This window comes from Talpa occidentalis, unplaced genomic scaffold, assembly GCF_014898055.3.
Source record: "Talpa occidentalis isolate TD23 unplaced genomic scaffold, MPIMG_talOcc4v2.1 talOcc4.16, whole genome shotgun sequence".
Lineage (NCBI taxonomy): Eukaryota > Metazoa > Chordata > Mammalia > Eulipotyphla > Talpidae > Talpa > Talpa occidentalis.
Window position 1 is genome coordinate 75,348,239 of NW_023601653.1, and position 24,728 is coordinate 75,372,966.

Below are 24,728 nucleotides of genomic sequence, written 5' to 3' on the forward strand. Positions count from 1 at the left end.
CCAGCTCAACCAGCCCCACCGGCTTCTTCCCTGGAGGAAAAGGGCCACTTTGGAGCTCCGGCCGGCGCCGCTCCGGGATGGAGCCGAAGTGTTCACGAACAGGTGGAGCCCACTGAACTCCCCCGGCCTCCCGCGCCGGGGCCGCCCGCCCGCCGCGCCCGGCCGCGGCGAGAATAACTGAACTCCACACGTGCGCCCGGCCCGGCCGCGGCCCCAGCACCACCCCGCGGGCCCTTTAAAAGGACGCGACCACTCGGGCCGCGCGGGGGGGGCGAGACCCTGCCCGGCCTCGGTCGCCAAAGTCACTGGACTGCCCCGTCCCAAACCCCCGGCGAGCGCGGGGCGCCCCGCCGCCGCCCCGGGGGCGCCCCCCGCTCCCGGCGAGTCCCGGCCGTCGCCTGGCCCGGGGCGCCCGCCCCCGCTCCCCTCCCCCCGCGCCGGTGCGGCCGTCCGCGCGGGGTGGGGGAGGGGGCGGGGGTTGTTGTTGTGGTGCGGGCAGCCCCGCCCCCGCCTCGTGGGCGGCCCCTCCCCCCGCGCCCCTCCCCCCGGCGCCCCATCTGTTTCCCCGGGCGGCGATGATTATATTGTGCGGGGCTGGGGGCGGCCGCAGCCGCAGCCGCGGGATGGGGCGCGCGCGAGGACCCCGCCGGCAGCCGCCGCCGCCTCAGTGACTCGGGCGCGAGCCGCCGCCCCCCGCCGGCCGCCCGCCCTCAGCTCATGCGCCCGCCGAGCGGCGGCAGCAGCGGGAGGAGCAGCCGCGGCCGCCGCCACCCCCGCGCGAGGAGCTGAGGCGCCGGCCGAGGCGGCCGCGGAGCGCGAGGCGGCGCGGGGCGCGGGGCGCGGGCAGCGCGGGGGGCCGGGGCGCGGGCTCGGCCGCCGGCGCCGCGGCCGGAGATGTGCCCGGAGGAGGGCGGCGCGGCCGGGCTGGGCGAGCTGCGCTCCTGGTGGGAAGTCCCGGCCATCGCGCACTTCTGCTCGCTCTTCCGCACCGCGTTCCGCCTGCCCGACTTCGAGATCGAGGTGAGCGGCCGCGCCCCCGCCCTGCCGCGGCCCGGGGGTCCGGGGCGCCGGCGGGCGGCGGCGGCTCTGGGGGCGCGGGCGGCTCGGGCGCCGCCGGGACGGGCGCGGGGCACGAGGGCGGGCGCGGGACGGGGCGCGGGGCCGGCGCGCCCGGGGGGCCCGGGGGGCCCGGGGCGTGCGCTTTTGTGGCGCGGGACGGGCCGGCGCTCCCGGGACCCCGCGCGGGCGGGCGGCGGGGCGCGTGGGGGGCGCGCGCCCCTCGGGTGCCGGGGAGGCGGCCGGCCAGCTGCTCGGGCGGGGACGGGGTGCGGGCTGGGGAGCCGGGGCGCGCGGGGAGGCGGCGGGGCCCGTTGGGGGAGGGGTTCGCGCCGGGGTGGGGGGCGGCGCGTGGGGCTGGGGGGCGCCCTGGGCGCACGGCCGGGGCCCCGCAACTCTCGGGGCGCGCTCCGGGTGAACTTCGGGCGGGCGGGCGGGGAGGGGGGCCGGGGCGCGGGGGCGCGCGCTCCGTGGGGCTCCTCGGGGCTCCTCGGGGCTCCGCGGGCCCCGGCGCCGCGCGGGGAAAGTTTCGGACTCCGTTATTCTTCGGCTGCGCGCTGCCTCCGAGCCCACGGCCCTCTTTATGCCGGGACCTCGGGAGCCCTTTGAGTTGCTCGCGCCACCATTATCCCCCCGGGCGAGCGCAGAGGGAAGCGCTGGCCTCCCCGGCCAGGCCGAAGGTGCCTCCGCGCCGAGGCTTTGTGATCCGCGGGCCGGAACCCGGGGTGGTGGGCGCGGGGCCGGCGGCGGGGCGCGGGGTGCGCGGCGGCCCGCGAGCAGCTCGCCCCTCCGGCCGCCTCCTTTCTTCTATTTTGATTTTCGGAAGGGGGTGCGAAGTGCTTGGCTGGTTGGCAGGTTGAATTGCTCGCTCTCCTCCGGCGGGGCGGGGAGCGACTTAGCACCTTTTGCCTTTGGACAAAGGTAAATTGGAAACTGTTGGTCAGTGTTTCTTGCCCGGGCGGCCGGGGAGTTGGCCGGCGCAGTCCTCCAAATGAGAATCGCCCTTTTCTGTGGTTCTTGGGGAGGAACGAATCGCTCCTGCGGCCTCCCCACCCCCCACGGGGCTTACTTTCTGCCATTTCCAGATTGATTTTAATTTATTTACTTCTCACGTTTTGGCCCCGACCTTTATTTTGAGCGTCAGGGTGGTTGGCGGAAATATCATTTGCTTCTCAGATGAATGAAGTGTGGGAATTTGATCTCGTTGCAGTTACTGAAATCGGGAAAATAAATAGATCAAAGGGGTCGGGTGGGAGAATGAAGAGGAATGTGGGCTGATAAACTGGGGCCATTCGCTGGCTTTTGGCGATTCTTGTTTCTCACATTGATTAAAGCAACATGATTGAAATCGTGGATTTCAGTTTTTAGGAAAATATAGTAACTTGGGCGCTTTGGTCGCGCCACAGCGTTGGTTTCAAAGTGACTGTATCAAGTATGCTTTTTTACTGAAAATTGTTGGGGGACAACTTTTTGTGTTGATTGAGGAAGAGGAGCAGGAACACACGAACGAAAGGCTGGGGAATACTGGAAGTCAAGTGATGTGCAGCGATTATTCTCAGAGTCCTGCGTTTTCTTTACTTTGGTATAAAGTCTCCAGTAGTTCAGCTTTATCCTGCTGCTCAAAATGGTGGCTGTTGTGGGAGGTGTTGCTATGACAGTGCCATCTTGGGTGCTGGCAGTTTAACCCCTAACCCATTTTCTTGTACGATAACAAAATTGAGGTGGTGCTGGAATTACAAGGTTAGCGTCGAAGGACCTATCCTAAAAGTACTGTGGGGAAACTCGTCTTTGAAAATCCATGTATTCCCATTTTGTTGATGGAAAAAGAGAGGTAACTAATTTCACCTGACGTTGTTAACAGCCTATGTAGAGTAATAGCTTGTGAAATAAACTGGTTTCTAAGTATTAGTATTTCCACCAGGTTTAATTCCTAAAGGAAATCAGAGAGGTGATTGTTACAGAAATAAAACATCATTGTTTTTACAAGGCGAATCGTCAGGGCCTATCTGAGTTGACTTTTTTTTTTTAATTGACCTATTGAAACTGACACCTTGTTTAGTTACCTGCTACTTGAAATACACGCAAGAATGATCAGTGGAATCTAATGTACACAGTTTCATGACTATTCACACCTGGTTTTATTTGGAGATGTTTAATAGGTGGATAATAAATAATAGTGACTTTTTATCTCTGCAGTTCTTGGTAATCCTTCTCATGTTCGGTGTGTTATTATGGGGTTCATGTAAATTTTAACTTAAAAGTTTTCAGTAGTTAACAAGTTAAAATTTTTTGCATTAACTTTTTTTAGGCTTCTAACATTCAGTCGACACTAAGTGACAGTGCAAAACTTAACTGAAAACATCCGTTTTGATTCTAAGTATAAATAAGTAAATTTACCTTTACTTTGCTTAGGTGACTTATTAATCTAAGAGCAGTCTTCTGACATTTTGAGAAAGTCTCTTGGTTAGAGTTTATGATGCAGTGGAAGACCCTTCTTAAAAAAATCTAATGCTGAGTTATACCTGTTTGGCTAACTGGAAAAGCCATCCAGTCTTAATTTTATAGCAACTGTAAAGATAAAAAAAAGATGAATAGTACCAGGTGGTAGAAGTTAGGGGGTAGGTATCAGCTTTTTTAGGAAACCAGCTTTCAGCTGTGGAAAAGATCTCATTTAACCCTTGACCACCAAGCTGAACTCATGACTTTGTAGAAAATTTTGGGAGCAGAATCCTCAAAGTACTTCCATTTATCTAAAATGAAGCAATCTTTCATGCGAAGGGCTGAGAATTTGTGCTGCAGTTCTACAGGCGATCAAGACCTCCAAAACATGAATATTTTTATTTTTGTATGTAATTTTTTTTTTTTTTTTTACTTTGTTAATCAGCCGTTAGTTGTACAGTCAGTATATTTGATCCTTGGCTTTAGGGTCTATTTAAGGATTTGTGTGTTGCTAGGACATACCCCCAAATAAGGGTCCAGTAGTCAGTCATCAGACCAAAAATCTGTGAATGTATAGGTAATGTGTTATATACATTGAATTTCTGGTTTTAAAAAGAAATGTGTAAACATTATTTAAAACTTGAAAACTAGCAGCACATAGGTAAGAGTATTAAAACCACCCATAATCCCACCACTCAGAGATAAAAACTATTAACCTTGTATCCAACTCTCAGGGATAAAAGCTGTTAACTAATACAGTGTTTATGTGCCATAGAGTAGGGGTTTTTATTTTTCAGACCACAAGGTTGAAGTGTAACTGGACAACCGTGAATTAATGACACTGAATTCAATAGTTGTTGTTATTAAGCACCTACTATTAAGTGCTTAATTTTGGACAAGGATACTTACCAAAGTACCTGATGATTGACTAGTTTTCTTTATCTCAGTAGATTATCTGTTAATATTTCAGAATTGGTAATTGTACACCACTTCATTTAAATCAAGTACAGAATGTTCATGATTTATGATGGCTTAAGATTTTTCCTACAGTGGTATGGAAACACTGGACTGTGTGCTACTAGGTAATACCCTCTCCTGAAGCTGGGCAGCTTCCAGTCAGCCCCATGGTCAGGAGGGTAAACAACCCTTCCTGTGAACTGTTTTTCACTTCCAGTGCAGTATTTAACATATTACACGAGGTAGTCAACACTTTATTATTGAAATGCCTTGTAGGCTAATGTATGTGTTCTGAGTATGTTTATCATAGGCTAGGCTAAGCTGTCATATATATTATATGCATTTTTCAGTTAGTCATATTTTCAGTTTATGGTAAGTTCATCAGGACATAGCCCCTTCCTAATCTGAGGAAGGTCTGTATTTTATAATTGTTTAACATTCCAGTGGATTAAGCTGGTTGAGTTTGGTCGTGATTTGTTGAGAAATGAAAAGCAAATTGACCTTCCCAAATATTTAATACAGATTTTTTTTTCTTCGCCAGTTGCTCTTTACAGTAAATATAATATCTTATTTCACCAGAAAGTAAGGCGAGGGAGGATAGAATAATTCTCAGTGATCTGCAGTTAGCCCTAGTAGATGTGGAGTTGGGGACAGAAATCCCATCCCAGACATTTTAGGCATGTTTTTTCTAGCGTGCAGACTATTTGAAATCCTCAGGTAGAAATGCTCTGACTTGTATAGTAGCATCTCCTTCCCTCCCCCCCCCTGAACTTCCTGCATTTTCATACTTATTTTGCCTGCCTTTTATCTATCTCCTTCCTGGATGTGGTTGTATGTGGCTAAATAAGAATAATCTGGGGGCAGTATCTTTACCTCAGATTCCTAAAGTCAGCTCTTGGTGTTTCCATGGATCCAACCCCTTGAAAGCACCAAGGCAAAATTATTAGGCATAAAATTGTTCAGAGTAACTTAAAAGCTACATCAGTTACACCAGCAATTCCTAAACCTGAGTGGGCTGCATGGCTGGGCTGTAGATGGTCGGCGTTTGTATATATGCACACCTGTGCAGGAGAGCGCCTACTGCTTTCGTCGAATTCTGAAAGAGGCCCCCAACCATACAAAGGTTAAGAGGCCCTGAATTAGATGAAAGGGTAAATTGGCCCTGAATAGGGGAACCAGGAGCCTGATTTCATGACTCTGAAGATTCACTGGACTAGGAGTTAGGGAACTTTAATTCTTAGTCTAATTGTGCCACTGTCTAGCTCTGTGACTTTGACAGGTTAGAACAACCTAATGATAAATGATGCTTATATAGTGCTTTGTACATTTTCAGAATGTTCTCTCATTTTATCCTTAGCCACCCGTGACTATCACCATGAGGGTAGGAGTTACCCTCATTTTACAGAGTAGAAAATTAGAAGAGATGAGGAATTTAGAGACTTAAGTTGCTGGCACATAGACTGTCACCTGGACCTCAGATTTTTGGATTACAAATTCTGTGTTGTTGCTACTATATCACTTAAAAAAAAAAAAAGATTTATTTATGCATACAAGAACAGGGGTACAGGCCAGAGGTGCGGAGTGGGGGCGGGGGGTTGAGGATTCACCAGAGACAGAGTGGGGAACAGAACAGGCAGATTGACTGAAATACACTGCTGAGGGGAGCAGTGGGTGAGCCAGGAGAGGTCTGCTGTGGGTAGCTCCCTGGCCGGGTATCAACCTCATGCTGCAGTGGCTGCAGATCGCTTCATAGGTTGTGTCTTAACCCCTTGTGCCACCAGGGAGGCCCCTATATCACTATTTTTTATATCACATTATTTCATACTTCATTATCTGTAAAACAAAGGGCTGAACTTAATGAACTAAATACATGCATCCATCTGTTTGTTTCAACTTGTTTACTGAGCATTTGCTCTGTGCTAGTTGCCCTTGTACTGAGTGTTCAAGGTAAAGATGTGAACATAACACAAAAATACCCGCCGGTTTTACAGTGAAAGAAGACAGTAAACAAATTGGCAAATATCAGAGGAAGAGGATAACAAGAAATAAAGCAGGGTGGAGGCCTCGTTGAGGGCTGGTTTGTTGGAATTTGAATAGGGCCATCAGGTCTGGCTTCACTGAGATGACTTTTGGGCAGAACCAAAGAGGATAAATGGTTTCAATGATTTAAAGTTTGTTTGACACACTAGTCTATTTAATGTTAGATGCCAGGTAATAAATACTGTCTTTTAAAGATTTAGGCTCAGACCCCCTTCTATGAACAGGAAAACCCAAGAACTGGATGTAAATTACAGAGATGCAAACCTTAATGCAGTTTGAAATCCTGAAAGGGAAGAATGTTCTGGCTGTAAAACTCTCCACAACTGAGTATTGAATTCCTCTTTGGTTTATGCCAACATCTTCAAAGGAAAGGTGTTTTTGCCTGCTATGTGAGGTTTCATAGGCAGGTAGTTGGGAGCCTCTACATTTGTTTAGAGGGCAGTACCCTCTCTTCTCTGAAGGACAGCCCTTGTTAGCTTCTGGCGTGGCTTACGGCAGAAGTTCAGTTTGGTCTTGCTTAATTTTCTGGAACACAGGATTGCCTAAAATACAACTTGGCAGCATTGGGTACAACTGACCGTATGCCCTTTGATTAGGAGAGGCTCAGTGTTGGACTCTTGCAGTGTGTTGAGGTTCGAATGAGGAGCCCCGGCAGAGTGCTGGAACAGCAAGTGCAAAGGGCGCTTCATGTGAAAATTCAGTGTGAACAGAGCCAAGGGGGGCAGAGCTCTGGCCTTAGGTCTAATTGATGGGACTTAAGTTTTCAAACAGGATCAAGCAGAGAATCTGAAACCTGGGTTGTAGCCTCCCCACCTCTGTCACTAACTTGAGTTGTGATCTTAGGCAGATGACTCTTGGTTTCAGATGTGCTGTCTATAAAATGGGAATTTTAGACTAGATGGTTAGATTTTCATAGGTCTAAGTATTTATGCTTCTAGAAATGTTTCTTGGCTCACACAGCACTGTTAACTGATTCAGGAAATCCCTGACCTTACTGGTTAGGGTCAAGGTCGTGAACTTTGTTAGGATACGTGTCCTACAAATTAATTATGTGCCAAATGAAACTTGCAGGCATATAGTTGATGGCTTATATGAACTTAGAGCTTATATGAACTCGTCTTTCTGCAAATCCACTACTTTGAAAGTAGCTTTTAAGGCCTGATGGTGGACATTTTCATTATCTTGGAAGGTCTTTCACTATCTTGAGGTAAGAGTCCGTATTGTAAGATTATGAAGAATTCTGGAGGGTGAAGGTCTTGAATTACATTTTTCTTCATTTTTGTTTCCTCGCTTTTATTTAACATCATTAAGTACTCAACTTGGAAAGAAATTAAGTTATAGCATCTGACTTGTGGATCTGTTCAGATAGCTGGTCAGATTGCTGTGATGACCTTCCTTTGTATTTTCTTACTTCATTGGATGCCCTTCCTTGGATACTTAGGTATATATCTTCTTTAGATTCAAGTCTAGCAATTATTAAATTATTAATTACATGTGAGAAAGTGCTCCCCCCCACCCCCAATAGTAGTTAGGATTGGGGAAGGAATTGTTGGTAATACTGAGCTCAGGATTCTGTGGGTTTTTTTTAATGCTCAGGGTTACTCAATCTCAGCACCATTGATGCTTTGGGCCACATAAGTCTTCCTTGTGGGTAACTGTCATATGTAAGTTAGGATGTTTATCTGCAGCCTTGGCCTCCTAGGTGCCCAAAGCATCATCCTCTCCATTCCCTCCCCCCTTATGACAAGTGTTATAAAAGCGTCTCGATACTTTCAGATATCTCCTGGGGGTAAGGGCAAGAGTGTCCTATTTAAGAGTCACTACTTTAGAGTGTAGGTTAGGGAGGTCTTTTCAGTGTCAGAATACTGTGTGTAAGGTAGATGAGTGTTTTCTTCTGGTAGTGATTCCTCCCCCACCCCTTGCAACCCTTGAATATTTTTGTTTATAGAAATTGAAGGAAGTTCAAGTTTCTCCCAGTTGTGCATGTCGCTAGCAATTGCACATGTCAGAAACCTGGGAAACAGATGTTTTGTTAATTTTTTTTTCCTTTCCTTGGGGTGTCGTTCAAGGAAAGCAGTGGTTTGGGGGCAATGGAGAGGGAGTTGTGAAGCTGACTAGGTCCTTTAAAGAACAGCCTCCCTCAGGCAGGACTGGAGCCTGGCACTGTTGTGGAGGGGAGGGGTGCTGTGCTGAGGCCTCGGGCTGACTTCCTGAGCTGCCACTGCCTGTCAGGGCATAGGCTTTTTCTTGACAAATCTCTTGAGCATTGCTCAGTGGTGGACTATGGGGGTTGGGGGACTGTTATGACCAGGTCAAAAGTTCATTGGGACTGAAGTTGAAGGGGTGTGTGTGTTCTCTCATGTACGTACGTGTGTACATGTGTGTGTGTATTTGTGCCGTATACATATATGAAGTTATATACAGTTTTTTATTCCATCAGAGTTTTCAGTTTAAAACATACCAACCACTGAACCTTTCCTGAGGTCGGTCACTCTGCTTATTTTTCTTGATTCTTTCACTGATTTCTTAGGCAAACATGGCAAAGTATTTTATGGATTTAAATAGATTTTCGTTTTGCTTTGGAGAAAAAATTGTATTGTGGTGACTTAGGCAGCAAGAGTGTACAGTGAGAGACTTGAACTTCTGAGAAGATACTTTGGACCTTCAAGGGGGTGTTATTGTTTATTTGTGGCTTCTGAAGGTGTCTTGTTCTATCTCAAAGTCCCATCTTTGGCATCTGGGGTATTTGGTCCCCACAGGGCCCAGTGCCTTATTTTTTTGTTCTTTATTCCATTTGGTGGGGAACTCTGACCCGACCACACTGTTTTTCCTCCTCACCTCCGTTGTGCTTGTCTGCTGATGTATTGAGGTTTGTTTTGGGATCTGGTGGAGGAGGGCAAAAAATACCTAGTCTGAGTCAGGTCATTAAATTTCAGAATATGTGTAAATAAATTGATGAGCTTAGTCAGTCCCTTCTGCAGCCAAAAGTGGTTTTCTTCTGTAGGACGGGTAACCCCTCAGTGTAATTCTCTTACTTGTTTGCTCATTATCCACATGCTATTTAAAATTTAATATAATGGATGTAAAAAGACATGGCAGACAGTGTTCTGTTCTGTTTAAAGTCCCTGACTTTCGTGCTTGGTTTAAATGATGTCATGTTCTTGTAAGTTTCATACTGTAATGATTAAATTTTGGATCTGCTTCTATAGCTCAGAGTTTTAGGAGCTGCATTTGGGTCTGTGTTTTCCCTAGGCTGGGTTTGCGAGAGTGACTGCCTGATTTGGCAGTGTGTCACTGAGGCATGTGGCCACCTGAATTAAAATGTGTGTGAATGGTTGTCACAACAGACTGCCTGTGCATCCTTCTGTGCCCGTGCCCCTCCCCCACCCATAACCTCCCCAAATAGATGAAAATAGAGGAAGTGATAGGTTCACAATCACCCAAACCACTTCACTTTTTGTAATGTTGAACTTTTAAATCACTTGCAATTAATAATTTCTGAGAATGGGATATATTCTCACAACTGAGAATACTGTTGAGTTGTCTGTTGATTGCAAATGGGTTTTTTCCTCCTGGTCAGTTCCTTGTAATGAACATCCCTTCCCCAAGTATTCATTGTTCCAGTAACAATGGCAGTGAGGACAGTTGATTTGCTTGACAGAAAATGTGTTAAATTAACAGATCTACTTCTTTAGCAAATCTTTCCTCTTCCCCCATTCCCATTGTGTCTCTTCCCTCTTCCTGAAAGCTCATGTTTACAGATTCCTTTAGGTGTGGGAAGCAGTTTTTATAACCAGTGTCCTGGAGTTCTTTTTTCAGGGAACACTGTTATGGGGGAAAGATGATTAAAATTTCATCTGTTACCATAATTAAGGAATCTAATTTGGATTTCCTCCCACCCATAGACTAGTATTGAATTGGTTTAGTATCCTATACACATTTACTAAATTTTTTCTGCATTGTTTCTGAAAGACTTCCCCTCCCCATTTTCCATTGTGATGTTAAAGTAGGTACCCATCCTCTTTACAGGATGTTGGTCGGGGAGGGGAATGCTGGAATTGATGTTGAGGATACCGCTGTCCATATAGCACTAGATTTTCATCACTTTCAATGATGTAGCCCAATTTCATTACCTGTAACTATACTTGGATTTCTCTAATATGCCAGTTTTAAAAGTAAGAGTAGAATTAAAAAGCACAAATCTCAAACCCCAAACTTTTTCGTTATTAATATATTAAGTTTGCTATTCTCTAGCTGCCCTAAGAGAGTATTTAAAAAAAAAAAAAGTGTGGATGGGTGGCAGTAAAGGTGTACAAGCTATGTTACATGCTACCTGAGTGATAAAGCAGGTGTTGATGATTGTAGGCTTTGAGCAAGTCCTATAGCTAGATCAGAGACTTCTTCAGAGGGCTAACAAAAATTGAAGTTGAGCGCCTCCCCGGTGGCACAGCCATGCCGTGAAGCTCTCCGCAGCGCCGGTTCAATTCCCGGCTGGCCAGGGAGAATCCCACATGGCGAGGCAAACCTCTCCTGTCTCTCCACTGCTCCCCTCAGCAGTGCCTTTGATCTGTCTGCCTGTTCTGCTCCCCACTCTGTCTGTGGTGAATCCTCTCACCCTCCTGCGGCGCTGGCCTGTACCCCAGCTCTTGTATAGAAAAAATTTTTTAAAAATCTTTAAAAAAATGAGGTTGAGAGAGAGATTTAATACGTGACATTGCGGCAAGTCTTGAATGCCAAGCTCACTAGTGTTAACCATTTACGGTTTTAGAAAAGAATGACAACAAAATTTTAGGCCATGAATGTCTTGAAATATTTTAGATTAAAACTGGTATTGCCTGGTATTGGTGGCTAACATAAGAGTGAAGGGAGGAAGTCTAGTTTAATTATTGGAGTAGAATGGGTGTAAAATGCTGAAGTTAATGAGAATAGGTAAGGACATTGTCATTGATAGATTAGAAGAATAGGTAGGATTAGATGACCTGTGATGTTGGGGTGCATAAAGAAGAATGTATCAGTTCAGGATGTTTGGGACTGCAAGTCGTAGAATGCTGTCTAAAAGTGACTTCAACGCCGGACTGTCCTGTAAGATGCAAGCTAGAGGAAGGCTCTGTGGTAAGTAAGGCAGCTCAGTGACAATTCATAAGCACTCAGACGGGGCCCTCCCTGCGCATGGCGGAAGGTTGGATTCTGCAGCCTCTGGGTTCCCCCTGCTGAGTGAGGAAGAGAAGCTGTACAGGAGTTTATTGGTAAGAGGAGGAGGGAAAGAGACTAAAAACTACATTCTCCAGGAATGAGCAAGGAAAAGAGCTCTTGAGGAAGCATAAGAGAATGGTGATAGAGAAAAAACTGAAAAGAATTTTTTAATGTGTGTATTAATACTATTATAATAAGAAATTCCAGTTACTATATGGTTAACATTTTAGTGTTGTACTGAAAAGGTCAACGGTAGGAAACCCCACCTGCATCCCCACACATACCTGTTAAGAAAAACCAGACTGACTGCAAATTCTGTTCCATGTTTTATACCAGCAGTCGTCTTCTGTTTTAGCCACCTCCGCTTGTCAGGAGGTGTGTGCTAGGGCGTGTGTGCGTGGCATTATCTCATCCCAGGACTTTCTTTTGCTCAGAGCTATAGTTTCTTGTTTAGTAAAATGAAAAAGATCTGGACACAGAAAATGCACCCTTTTAATCATAAGAACTGTAGATTTACTCTTGCTTAACTGTTGTTTGGTATACTTTTAAGTATTAAGTATTTAATGATCTGTAAAGACTACCACTTAAGGATCACAGAGTCCCCCATTTTGTATACTGGGAATTTATGTATAGTAGAGATAGTTAGGTGTTAATGTTGTGTTTTCTGTCTAATGACAGGTTCCATGTGCTGGAAGAGTTACAACTCAACAAAAAAAGTGTTTCCTGTTTTTATTTGTTTGTCTTACCTCCCTACTGGCTCTACAAAAAATTTTGGAGGTTATTTGGCAGATCTGCCTGCCTCTCACCTCTTCCTCCTCCTAACCATCTAATACTATCTTGCAACAAAGATGAACTGGGTCCATTAAATTCCATTCTTGGGAATGTAACCTAGGAAATACAAGGATTATCTAGTTACTGTTGAAAAGTTGCAAAAGGTCACGGTGAGACGCCTTGATGTTAGCCAAAATCTTGGATATGAAGAGCCAGAAATGGAAAAAACCAGCAGTAGAGGAATTAACAGGAAGGCTCCAGCTCCAGTCCATTCCTTGTACTGCAGGAAGGCTCAAGCATCTGAGGGAATCTCTATTCCTTTGTCCCCCAAAGAATCTAGTCCCTCTGTACTTCACTGTGCATATATTAATTGCTTTATATATACAGACTCACATGTTTACATACTCTCCAGACTTTTTGTTTTAGTCACCAATACTACATTCCAGAGAATGTCCTTTTCATGGTATACATTATGACTTTATAGCTGCAGAGTATTCATACTTTATTTAGCTGTGAACATGTAGGTTATTTTTCGTTGTTTGCTATTATAACCATGAAGACATCTTTCCATCCAAGAATGGTTATGTTTATAATTATTAGGCAAATAGTATTACCTTCTAAGCTTGAAATTTTAAGTTTTGAATTTTCTATATAGTCACTTTTTGTCTGTTTCATCATAAAAGCTAACCTGAATTTGGTGCCCACAGTACTCCAAGCACTGCTTCAAATGATTCTTAAGTATCAACTCACTTATTTTTTAAATCTATAATTGACATGTAACTTTATTAAATTTCCAGGTGTATAACGCAACGATTCCATACTTCTGTGTATTGTGAAATGCTCACCACAGACCTTAACAGCCATCACCACATAACAAATATATTTTTTCCTTCTGATGAGAACTTTAAAGATCTGTCCTCTTAGCCACTTTCAAATATGTAATCCAGTATTGTTCACTGTAGTCCACCCGCAGTACATCACACCCCTAGCATTTATTTACATAATAACTGGAAGTTTGTACCTTTTGACCACCTTCTACCTGACTCCCTGCCTTTGGTAACCACCAATCTGTTTTCTGTATCTGTAGGTTTGGGTTTTTATTTATTTAAAATTCTACATGTGGGCCTCCCTGGTGGTGCAGGCGGTTGAGCATGGCGCTGTGAAGCTGTCCGCAGCCTCTGCGGTGCTGGTTCCATCCCCACCGGCCTCGGAGCAACCCACATGGTGAGCAGACCTCTCCTGTCTGACCCGCTGCTCCCCTTAGCAGTGTATTTCCCCAGTCTGCCTGTTCTGTTCCCCACTCTGTCTCTGGTGAATCCTCTGACCGCCCCCACCCCGCGCATCTGGCCTGTACCCCGGTTCTTGTATAAATCTTCTAAAAAAAAATTCTACGTGTTGGGGAGATCATATAGTATTTGTCATTCTGTGTCTGATTTTTTTCACTTAACCTAAAACCCTCAAGGTCCATCCGTGCTTTGTGATGAATGCCGAGATTTCATTCCTTTTTGAAATGAATTTTTCTTCATCCAACAGTGGGCACTTAGCTTGTTTCCATGTTGCAATATTGTGATTTTTCAAGAAAAATAATTTATGTTAAGCCTTCATCTTTGGTCGGTAAAAGGTGTCTTTTGTCACGTTAATGGTGACTTTTGGAAAGCCCCTGATTGGGGGCTGGTTGCCAGTGAAGCCAACCAGTGAGTAGACGGTTAGAACTTTCAGTACTAATTCCTGACCCCCGCGGAGGGAAGAGGAGCTGGGGGCTGAGTTCAACCACCAGACCAATGAATTAATAATCAGTTATATGCTTTTGTAATAAAACCTCCATAAAAGCTCAAAAAGATAAGGCTTGGGCGCTTCCAGGCTGGTGAACTCAGAGTGGCGAGCCTGGAGAGCTCAGGGACGCTTCCGGCCCTGTCCCCATGCCTTGCCCTATACTCTTCCACCTGAAATACAGCCTTTTATTTAAAAAAAAAAAAAACAAAAATCCAGTAATCTGGTAAGTGAATTTTTTTCTCTGAGATCTGTAAACTGTTCTATTAAGTTAGTCCAACCCGGGGAGGGGGTCTTGGAACCTGAGATTTGTAGCCTGCCTGCCAGAAGAACTGGTAACAACCTGGGCTTCTGAAGTGGGGGGAGGGATAGTCTTGCCCATCTGAGCCCTTAACCTGTGGAACCTGATGGAACCTGAGTGAAATTGTAAAATACCTTGCTGTCTCTCAGCATTGCTAACCGGGGCGGGCAATGGAAGCCTTACCTGCACTCCCTCCCCTCTTCCCAACATCTTGATGGTAGTGATGCTTTTAATTTTTTTTTTTCCTCAGGGATTTCCAGCTGTTACACATAGTGACTGCACCCGTTTATAGCTCCATCAGCAGTGCACTAGGGCCCCGCCCGTTTACAGCTCCATCAGCAGTGCACTAGGGCCCCGCCCCCCATCCTTGCCAACGCTTGTAATTTCTTGTTTCGGTAACAGTCATTCTCACAGGTGTGAGGTGGTGGTTGGCTGTGGGTCTGATTTGCATCTCCCTAACCATTAGTGGTGGTGAGCACCTTTACTTACTCCTTTGACCACCTCTATGTCTTTGGGAAAATGGACATTCAAATCCTCTGCCCATTTTTTAATCAGCTTGTTTGGGCTTTTGCTGTTGACTTGTATTTATACTTTTAAATGCTCCCAGGAAGTAGACGACACTTTTATCCCACTTGTGGATGAGGAAACAGGCGCCCCAAGCTTTTCCATGTCACTGAGACAGCAGGTGGCAGAACTCAGACCTGAAGGCAGGCAGTCCATCTTTAGGAAATCTTGAAGGGATTTATTAATTAAGGAACTGAACAAATTGGGTGGTGAGACCAAGTTTTAGCTCTCATGATAGCATTAAAAAGCAGTCTTTTTTTTTTTTTTTTTAATAGAGGCATGTTTTTATTTACTTGTTTGTTTGTTTTGTTTATACAAGCACTGGGTACAGTCAGAAGCGCGGGAGGGTGAGAGAATTCACCAGAGCCAGAGCGGAGAGCAGAGCAGGCAGAAGGACTGAAGTACACTGCTGAGGGGAGCAGCGGGCGGCAGGAGAGGTCTGCGCGCCATGTGGGACCCTCCTCTGGTGGCCGGGGAGCAGCCAGGGATCGAACCGGCGCCCCAGAGGCCGCGGGCAGCTTCACAACCCAGCGCTCAACCGCTGCGCCACCGGGGAGGCCCTAAAAAGCAGTCTTAACACTATGGACAGCACTGGGTCAGGAAACACATTGTAGAAGTGAGAGAAAGCAACTTTTATGGGCAGAATTTGTCAGCTTTTTTTTTTTTTGGGGGGGGGGACCCTCGCCGGTGGCCGGGGAACAAACTGGCGCTGCCTCACAGCCCAGCGCTCAGCCTCGCAGCCCAGTGCTCAAACCGCTGTGCCACCAGGGGAGGCCCCAGAATATGTCACCTTTTAAGAATTAGTTGCTTTTGTTACTTTCCTACTTTACTGTAACAGGGCGTAGTCATCTCGTTAATGTGAAGTGGTACCTCAGGATGGTCGTGGTTTGCATTTCCCTGATGATTAATGATGTTGAACATCTTTCATTTGCTTCCTGGCCATTTGTGTATCTTTTTTTGGGGGAAATACCTGTTCAGCTCTTTTGCCCATTTTAAAATTGAGTTGACTTTATTATTGAGTTAAAAGCATTCTTTGTATGTCCTATATAGAAATCCTTTCTCAGATACATGATTTGCAAATATCTCCCATTCATTGGGTTGTCTTTGCACCATTCTGTTGATACCCTTTGAGGAACAGAAGTTCTAAAATTTAACAAAGTCTAATTTATCTTTTGTTGTTCATGCTGCTCATGTAATCGCTAAGACTCCTTTGCAAATCCAGGGTCATGAACACCCCCCCCACCCCACCCCCCTCGCCCCATGCTTTCTTCTAAGGGTTACTGTATTGTAGGTCTTTAGTCCATTTTGCATTAATTTTTTTATGTGTGATGTGAGTGTGGGAGCCCTATTTCGTTCAGCTATTTAGTCCCAGCACCATTTGTTGAAAAGACTCTTCTTTCCGGTTGAATGATCTCAGTACTCTTGTTGACAATCTGTTGACCATGGACATGGATATGTATTTCTAGACTCTGAATTCTGTTGCAGTGACTTACGTATCTGGTGTGCTAGACTGTCTAGAATAGATGATTACTTTATAGTGAATTTGAAACTGGGCACCTTTGTGCTTTTTCAGGATTGTTTCGTTTTGGTGATTTTGGCTTGCTCTAGAAATAGTTTTTCAGTTTCTATGAAGATTTCAGTTGGGATTCTAAAACGCATTAGATTAATCTATAGATCAGTTTGAGGGGTCTTGCTGTCTAAACAATATTAAGTCTTCTAATCTGTGAACATAGGATATTTTCCCATTTGTTTAGATCTTTAATTTCTTGGAATAGTGTAATTTTCTGAATACAAATTTGCTGCTGCTTTTGTTAAATTTTATTGTGAAATATTTAATTTTTGATTGCATTATAAATGGATTGTCTTCTTTCATTTTCAGATTGTTCAATGACAAACTGGTTTGAAATCAGTTTTATTGACGTCTAAGTATAATAAGAGGCACCCTTGTTAAGAGTGTAGTTTGACTTTTGACCAAGGCATGCACCCTTGTAATTAACACCACTTCAGTTAAGATGTAGAACATTTTTTTCATTCCCCCAGTTTTTCTGTGTCTCGTGGCATTCTACAACCACCCGTCACACTGGTCTCAGACAGTCACTTATCTGCTTTCTGCCTCTGTAGATTTGCCTATAGATTGCCTTTTCTAGAACTCCATACAAATAGAATCTTACGGTATGTGTTCTTTTTGTGTCAGTTGTCTCTCAGTAAGCAAAATGTGTTTATGATGCAACCATTTTGTGTGTGTCATTGGTTTATTTCTAAAATTGCTAAATAGGTTCTCCCTGGTGGCGCAAGGGGTTAAGACGCAACCTACGAAGCAATCCACAGCCTCTGCAGCACGAGTTCGATCCCCCAGCCGGCCAGGGAGCAACCCACAAGGTGCGGCAGACCTCTCCTGTCTCACCCGCTGCTCCCCTCAGCAGTGTATTTCAGTCAGTCTGCCTGTTCTGCTCCCCACTCTGTCTCTGGTGAATTCTCTCACCCCCTGTACCTCTGGTCTGTACCCCAGCACTTGTATGCATAAATAAATAAATCTTTAAAACAAATAAAATTGCTAAATAGTATTCTGTTCTATGTGTTTTTTTTTTTTTTTTTTTTAAGATTTGTTTATTTATTTATACAAGCACTGGGTACAGTCAGAAGCGTGGGAGGGTGAGAGAATTCACCAGAGCCAGAGCAGGGAGCAGAGCAGGCAGAAGGACTGAAGTACACTGCTGAGGGGAGCAGCGGGCAGCAAGAGAGGTCTCCACACCATGTGGGACCCTCCTCCGGTGGCCGGGGAGCAGCCTGAGATCGAACCGGCGCTGCAGAGGCTGTGGGCAGCTTTGCAACCCAGCACTCAACCACTGCACCACCGGGGAGGCCCTGTTCTATGGTTTTTTAAAGTTTATATTCCTATTGATGGACATTTGTCATGTTTCAGTTTCGTATTGATGAACCTTTTAGGTGTTTCCAGGTTTTGGTACTTATGAATAAAAACGCTAAGTATAAGCCTTTGTGCATATTGATTTTCAGCCTTTTGACTAAGATCAAGTGTGAAGTCTTTATATAGACATGTTTTCAATTCTCTTGAGTAAATACCTAGCTGTGAAAGTGCTGGATCTTATGTAAGCTTATGTTTATTACCTTGATAAGAAATTGCTAAATTATTCTCCAAATTGTTTTTATTCTTTTAAACTATATGTAATTTTACATATATTAACCCCTTTCTCTTTAGTGTACATTTGTATGACATTGCAAAGTTATGTAACCATTAACACCATCAAGGAATAGAACAACCTCACCGCCCAAGAAATTTTCCTTAAACCCCACTGTAATCAACTCTTTCTCCTAGCCCTTGGCAGTCACTTGTTTCCTATCCGTAATTTTGCTTATGTCATATAAAAAAACAGAATCATACAGTATGTAGTCTCTCGTGTGATGTCTTTTTCTTGGCATAATAGAATGCATTTGAGATTCATCCATGCTGTTGCATGTAGCAGCGCTTACTCCTTTTGATGGCCAAATAATATTCCAAGGTGGGGACAAACCACACATTTATCCATTCACCAGTGGAAGAATATTTGAGTTGTATCTTGTTTTGGTGATCATGAATAAAGTTGATAAAGCATTCACATACAGCTGTTCATGTAATTACCTAGTAATGGAGTTATTTAGTCATGTAGTAAATGTGTGTTTGGTAAACAGTTTTGTGGTTTCTGATATTCCCACCAAAGAGTTTCAGTTCCTCTGTATTTTTTGTTACTGTCAAGTGTTGTGTGTGTGTGGTTTTTTTTTTTTAAGGTTTTCCTAATAGGTGTGTAGTGGTATCTCATTATCATTGGAATTTACATTTGCGTAGTGATTAGTAATAACAAATGTCTTTTTCATATGCTTGACCATCTATACACTGTGCGAAATATCTTTTAAAATCTTTTTGCCCATTGAAAAAAATCTATATATTTATTTTTTTAAAGATTTATTTATTTATGCATACAAGAACTGAGGTGTCAGCCAGAGGTGCGAGGGATGAGAGGATTTACCAGAAGAGAGTGTGAGGAGCAGGACAGGCAGATCTACTGAAATGAACTGCTGAGGGGAGCAGTGGGCAAGACAGGAGAGGTCTGTTGCTCCATGTGGGTCAGCTCCCTGGAGGCTGGGGAATCAAACTCCTGCTGCAGTGGCTGGCTGTCTTTAACCCTCACGCCACCAGTGAGGCCCATATATATTTCTTAATACTGAGTTTTGAGACTTCTTCATATTTTCTTAATATAAATTGTTATCAGATACATATTTATCAAATACTTCCAGTCTGTAACTTGTCTTTTTATTATCTTAACAGTGTGTCTAATTGTATAAAATTTCAATTTATCTAGTTTTTCTTTTCTGGATCAGATTTAAATAGTTTTGCTACCCCAACATCACAAAGATTTCTGTGTGTATTTTTTTTAAGGTTAATGGTTTGAATGTTTTTGTTGATAGTATGTAAAACATATTTTCATTGTTCTTCATTTAATACCTAAGAAATAGTGGTATTTACCTATTTTTATGGAGCAGTTTGTCTGAGGCAGTCCTATTAGCCTAACCTTGAAAGGCAAAATTCTGACTTCTCTTCCAGCTCAATTTTGGAACAGAAAGTACCATTTTACATTGGAAAGACAGATTGTACAGTTGTTAGGGGGAAAAGGGTGTCCTAAAGCTAATCCCATACAGGCTTTGTGGACTCCACCCCCACCCCAGGCCAAAGCCAGACACTGGGAACTCCAAATCCCATCACCACCAAAGGGAAGGTGGCTGGGACCTGAGGGTGGGGTTCAGCAGCCAGGTTGGTATAAAGCCAGACACATGGGCTTTGGAGGGGTCCCCCATTTTGGCTCTCCGCCAGCTCGCAGCGTCCAGCCAGCTCGGAGAGTGACTTTGGGTTTCCAGGTTGGCGGATCGGGTAGGGCGCGTTAAAGACTTTATTTCCCTATTTTCTCCCTGACTTGTACATTTTCCTTATTTCCTTTTCCCTTGTAAATAAACCTTTTATTAACCTTTTGTGTGTGTCTGTAGTGGAGTATTCATAAGTCCCTTGTAAGCGCGCGGGTGAGGACCCACAGCCAGGAACCCGTTCAATATCGGGGCTGCTCTATAACACTTTTAGGTTTATTGAAAGGGCATGTTCCTTAGAGGGCATATCCTTGGAAGTTGGTTGCAGAGAGAGGTGCTGCTGAAGCATCAGTGTTACAATGCTTTAGATTTGCATCCATTTCTTCTGGGATCCCAACTGGAATTTGATGATGAAATTAAAGAGCAGTTGGTTGAAATAGTTGGCGCTGGATAATTTAGAATACAAATACAATCAATTTTTTGTGTATTTCATATTTCAAATATTTAGGAATATACACACGTGAAAGTTCAAATGAAACTGGGGAAATCTGAGTAACATCTGTGGGGTGGTGGGATGGTATCAATGGCAATACCCCCTGGTTGTAATACAGTTTTGCAAAATGTTACCTGTAGGGGGTATACTGGGAGCTTTCTGTATTCTTACAACTGTATGTGAATCTTCAAATATCTTTTTTTAAAAAAAGAGTGATTGATTTATGCATGCAAGAGCTGGGGCACAGGCCAGAGATGCGGGGGGTGAGAGGATTCACCAGAGACAGCAGGGAGCAGAACAAGCAGACTGACTAAAATACACTGCTGAGGGGAGCAGTGGGCGAGACAAGAGAGGTCTGCTGCACCTTGTGGGGTTGCTCCCTGGGGGTTGGGGGGGATTGAACTCATGCTGCCATGGCTGCGGATAGCTTCATAGTGCGTTGCTTAACCCTTTGTGCCACCAGGGAGGCCCGAATCTTCAAATATCTTAATGAAAATTTCATCTAATATATTGATTCAATTTAGGAAGTAAGGCTGTGTTCATGCTCAAAAGATTTCAGGACCACAGTCAAGAAAATTTGGACTGAATACCTTGCTCAAGTTTACTTTGCTGGCTTCCAGGATGTTTATACTTTGCCTCTTGTGCCATGTGAGCAACAATACAAGATGTAGACAACAAACCAAGATATAAAATAGAAGCAGAAACTTAAAGTGGAGAAACAGTAGATAGGAAAGTCCTCGTGGCCTTTGAGAACTTTAGATACAGAGAGTAGCAAGCTGTGGACTACTTAGCTGGCCTCACAGTTCCTAATTGTGTAATTGTAGTTTCTTTCACTGCGTAGATTGAACATTGCATCTAAAGCTGTTTAAAATGTGCCTGAGTGTATCAACACAGTCAGTTCAATGACGAAGAACTTAGTCAATTTGTTGTATAAGGAAATCATTTATTTGATCATATGAATTTTTATTTTTGGCTTGATTTTTATTTTGAAAGATTTCAAACAAGGAAAGGCAGAAAGGCTGCCATGAACGCCCACATACTATCTTACCACTTTTGTTTGTGTGTGTTTGTCTAGAAACACAGATAGTCACTTGAAAAAATACGTTGCTGAAATAATATTGGTTTATAATGTAGTAAAGATTTCAAGTGCACATTTATAATTTGACATATGTATATACTGTATTTTGGGTGCTACCAAGTCTTGAATCTGTTATCCACTTTTCCCACTTTCCTCCCCTTCTGTTTTGTTCTGAGTTTATAAGAATTTGTTTTGTTTTGTTTATCTTCCACATAAGTGAACTCATGGTTATTTGTCTTCTCCCATCTGATTTGTTTCGTTTAGCATAATACCTCCAAGTTCCATGTTGTTGCAAATGGCAAGATTTCGCCTTTTTTTGAATGCATATATTTTGTGTATGTATTGCTTTAGGGTAAGTTTAACCCTTTTTTAAAAAGATTTATTTATACAAGAACTGGGGTGCTGGCCCGGAGGTGCAGGAGGGTGAGAGAACTCACCAGAGAGAATGGGGAGCAGAACAGGCAGATGGGCCGAAAACACTGCTGAGGGAAGCAGCAGGGGAGACCGGAGAGGTGTGCTGGGCCATGTGGGTATCTCCCTGGCCAGCCAGGAATTGAACCCGCACCACAGAGGCTGCAGACAGCATCACAGTGCTACGCTCAACCCGCCTGCCGCCACCGCAGAGGCCCTAAGTTTGTCTTTTAAAAAATGTTAATTCTTCCAAGCTAGGAGGAGCATGGAATATCTTTCACTACTTTGTGTCATATTGTACAGTTTAAAATAATGCCTTACAGATTTAGGTTTCTTCCTGCCCCACCCCCCTTTTTTTTTTTTGAGATTTTATTTTTGGATAGAAGAACTGGGGTGTGGGCCAGAAGTGGGGTGGGGCGGGTTGTGAGAGGATTCACCAGAGTAAGAGTAGAGAGCAGAACAGTCAGATCTACTGGAATACAGTACTAAGGGGAGCAGCAGGCAAAACAGGAGAGGTCTGCTGCGCCATGTCAATTAGCTCCCTGGTCTTGGTGGTAGTGCTGAGCCTTAACCCCTTGGCCACTAAGGTGGCCCTACCAGATTTCAGTTTCTTGGGTGAATTTATCCCTAGATATTTTATTCTTTTTGATGTGATTGTAGTAGGATTGTTCTGTTTCTACTAGTTGTTTTTTCTATAGACATGCAACCAATTTTTGTACGTTGATTTTGTAGTCACTACTGTATTTGTTTCTTAAAGTTTTTTGTGGAATCTTTAGGTTTTCCTATCTGTTTTATCTTGTCATCTGCAAATAGTGACATTTTTACTTCTTTACAAATTGTATATTTCCTTTTCTTTCCTAATTACTCTGTCTAGGTCTTCCAGTACTAAGTTGAGTAACAGTAATAAGTATGGACATCCTTTTTGTTCCTGATCTTAGAGAACAAGCTTTCAGTTTCTCACCATTGAGTAATATGTTCTGGGTTTGTCATTTATGGTATTTTAACATTGACATACACTTCTTTTACTCCCATTTTACTGGGAGGTTTTTTGTTGTTGTTGTTGAGCGCAGCACTGTGAAGGTGTTCACAGCCTCTGCAGCACGGGTTTGATCCTGGCCAGCCAGCGAGAGTCCCACATGGTGGGGCTGACCTCTCCTGTCTTGCCCGCTGCTCCCCTCAGCAGTGTATTTCGTCAGTCTGCCTGTTCTGTTCCCCGCTCTGTCTCTGAATCCTCTCACCTTCCCGCGCCTCTGGCCTGTATCACGGTTCTTGCATAAATAAATCTTTAAAAAAATAAATCATTAACTCTTGCAAATATGTTTTTTGCTTCTATCAAAATGATCATGATTTTTATCCTCTTCTGATGCGCTTTTGCATAGGTTGACATCATTGCAATTCAAAAACCCCCTTGATTTTGGTGACTGTATTGTAGAATTTGGCTTGCTGGTCTTTAGTTGGGGATTTTTGTGTAAGTGGTCATCAGAGATACTGCTCTGTGTGTGTGTGTGGAGGGGTGTCTGTGTGTGTGTGTATATGTGACATCCTTGTCTGGTTTTGGCATCAGGGTAATGTTGGTATCATAAAAAGATGTTGGAAGCTTTTCCTCCTTTATTTTTTTGGCATTCTGGTATTGAATTCTTTGTCTGATACCAAGGCGGTGTTAGACCTTTGAATGTTTGGTAGAATTCCTTAGTGACTTGGCTTTTGTTTTTTGGGGAGGCACTTGGTTATTTCATAGTAAGTCTGTTCAGATTCTTTATTTCTTCCTGATTCAGTCTATGGAGGATTTGTATTATTCTAAGAATTTGTGTAATAATTTTAGGTTGTCCAATTTGATGGCATATAAATGTCCCCAGTAATCTCTTGTGGTCCTTTGTATTTCTGCAGTATATGTTGTAATCTCTCTTTTTTCTTAGAGCATAGTCAGTTTTATTCTCCTTAAACTACTAGTTTAAACATCTCTAGTTTTAGTCCTGCCCAGAGGTCCTGGCTTGGGGGTGAGGGGCAGTTAGTAGCTAGAATTCCTGAGGAATTCCTTTAAAATGCCAACTGCCCAGGTTAAAACACTTGAAGCAAGGTGGTTTGGTAGCTGGCACCCATGTCAAGGGGGATAGGGACCCAGGCCTCAGTGTCCCGGTTGCATGGAGCTGCACAGTATTGTCTCCCCAGGCCCTACAGCCTGCCCAGAAACACCATGGCCACCCCTGCATCCTCCAGGCCTACAGGGAGTGGGGAGGTCTGTGCAGGTTAGCTGAAGGGGGCCAGTGTGTAACTTAACCCTTTCATGATTGTTTTTATTTGTAAGTTCTCAGTGAGTCTAGATGAAGGTTTATTGCATCTTTTCAAACAACCAGCTTTTGGTTTTATTCATCTTTACTATCTTGTTCTTCATTTACTTCTGTTCTGATTTTTATTATTTCCTTCTGCTGCCTTGAGTTCTGGTTTTGTCCTTTTTTTCTATTTCCTTTAGGTTTAAGATTTGGATTATTTGTAATTTTACTTGTTTCTTGAGGTAGGTCTGTGTTGCTATAAACTTCCCTGTTAAGACTGCTTTGGTGCATCCCCTAGGTTCTTGTAGCCCATGCCTTTGCTTTCACTGTCTCCAGGGACAGAGTATTTTTTGATGCTCAGTAGCAGGTTGTTTAGTATCCACATATTTGTGATATTTCTGTCTTGTAGTTGATTTCTAGTTTCATGCCATTGTGATTCAGAAACACTTGATAATGATGTCAGTCTTCAAAAGTTTAGGGAGAGTTTTTTTTTTTTCGTCCCAAAATAGGGACAATTCTTGAATGTGCATGTGC

The 24,728-nt window shown here is 44.1% G+C and overlaps 1 protein-coding gene across 6 annotated transcripts in view; it reads left to right on the forward strand.

Moving 5' to 3' along the window:
• The window catches only part of LOC119247860 (chromatin remodeling regulator CECR2), a 129,185-nt gene continuing 104,457 nt past the window's right edge, over positions 1-24,728 (forward strand). For 2 of the 6 annotated variants that reach the window (XM_037514620.1, XM_037514621.1), the window contains exon 1: positions 895-1,020. In XM_037514620.1, the coding sequence (XP_037370517.1) occupies positions 895-1,020 (126 nt within the window). Of the gene's footprint in view, positions 103-894; positions 1,021-1,905; positions 1,978-13,568; positions 13,681-24,728 lie in introns of those variants that run through there. The other 4 variants (XM_037514622.2, XM_054696580.1, XM_054696578.1 and 1 more) reach the window with 4 other exon arrangements.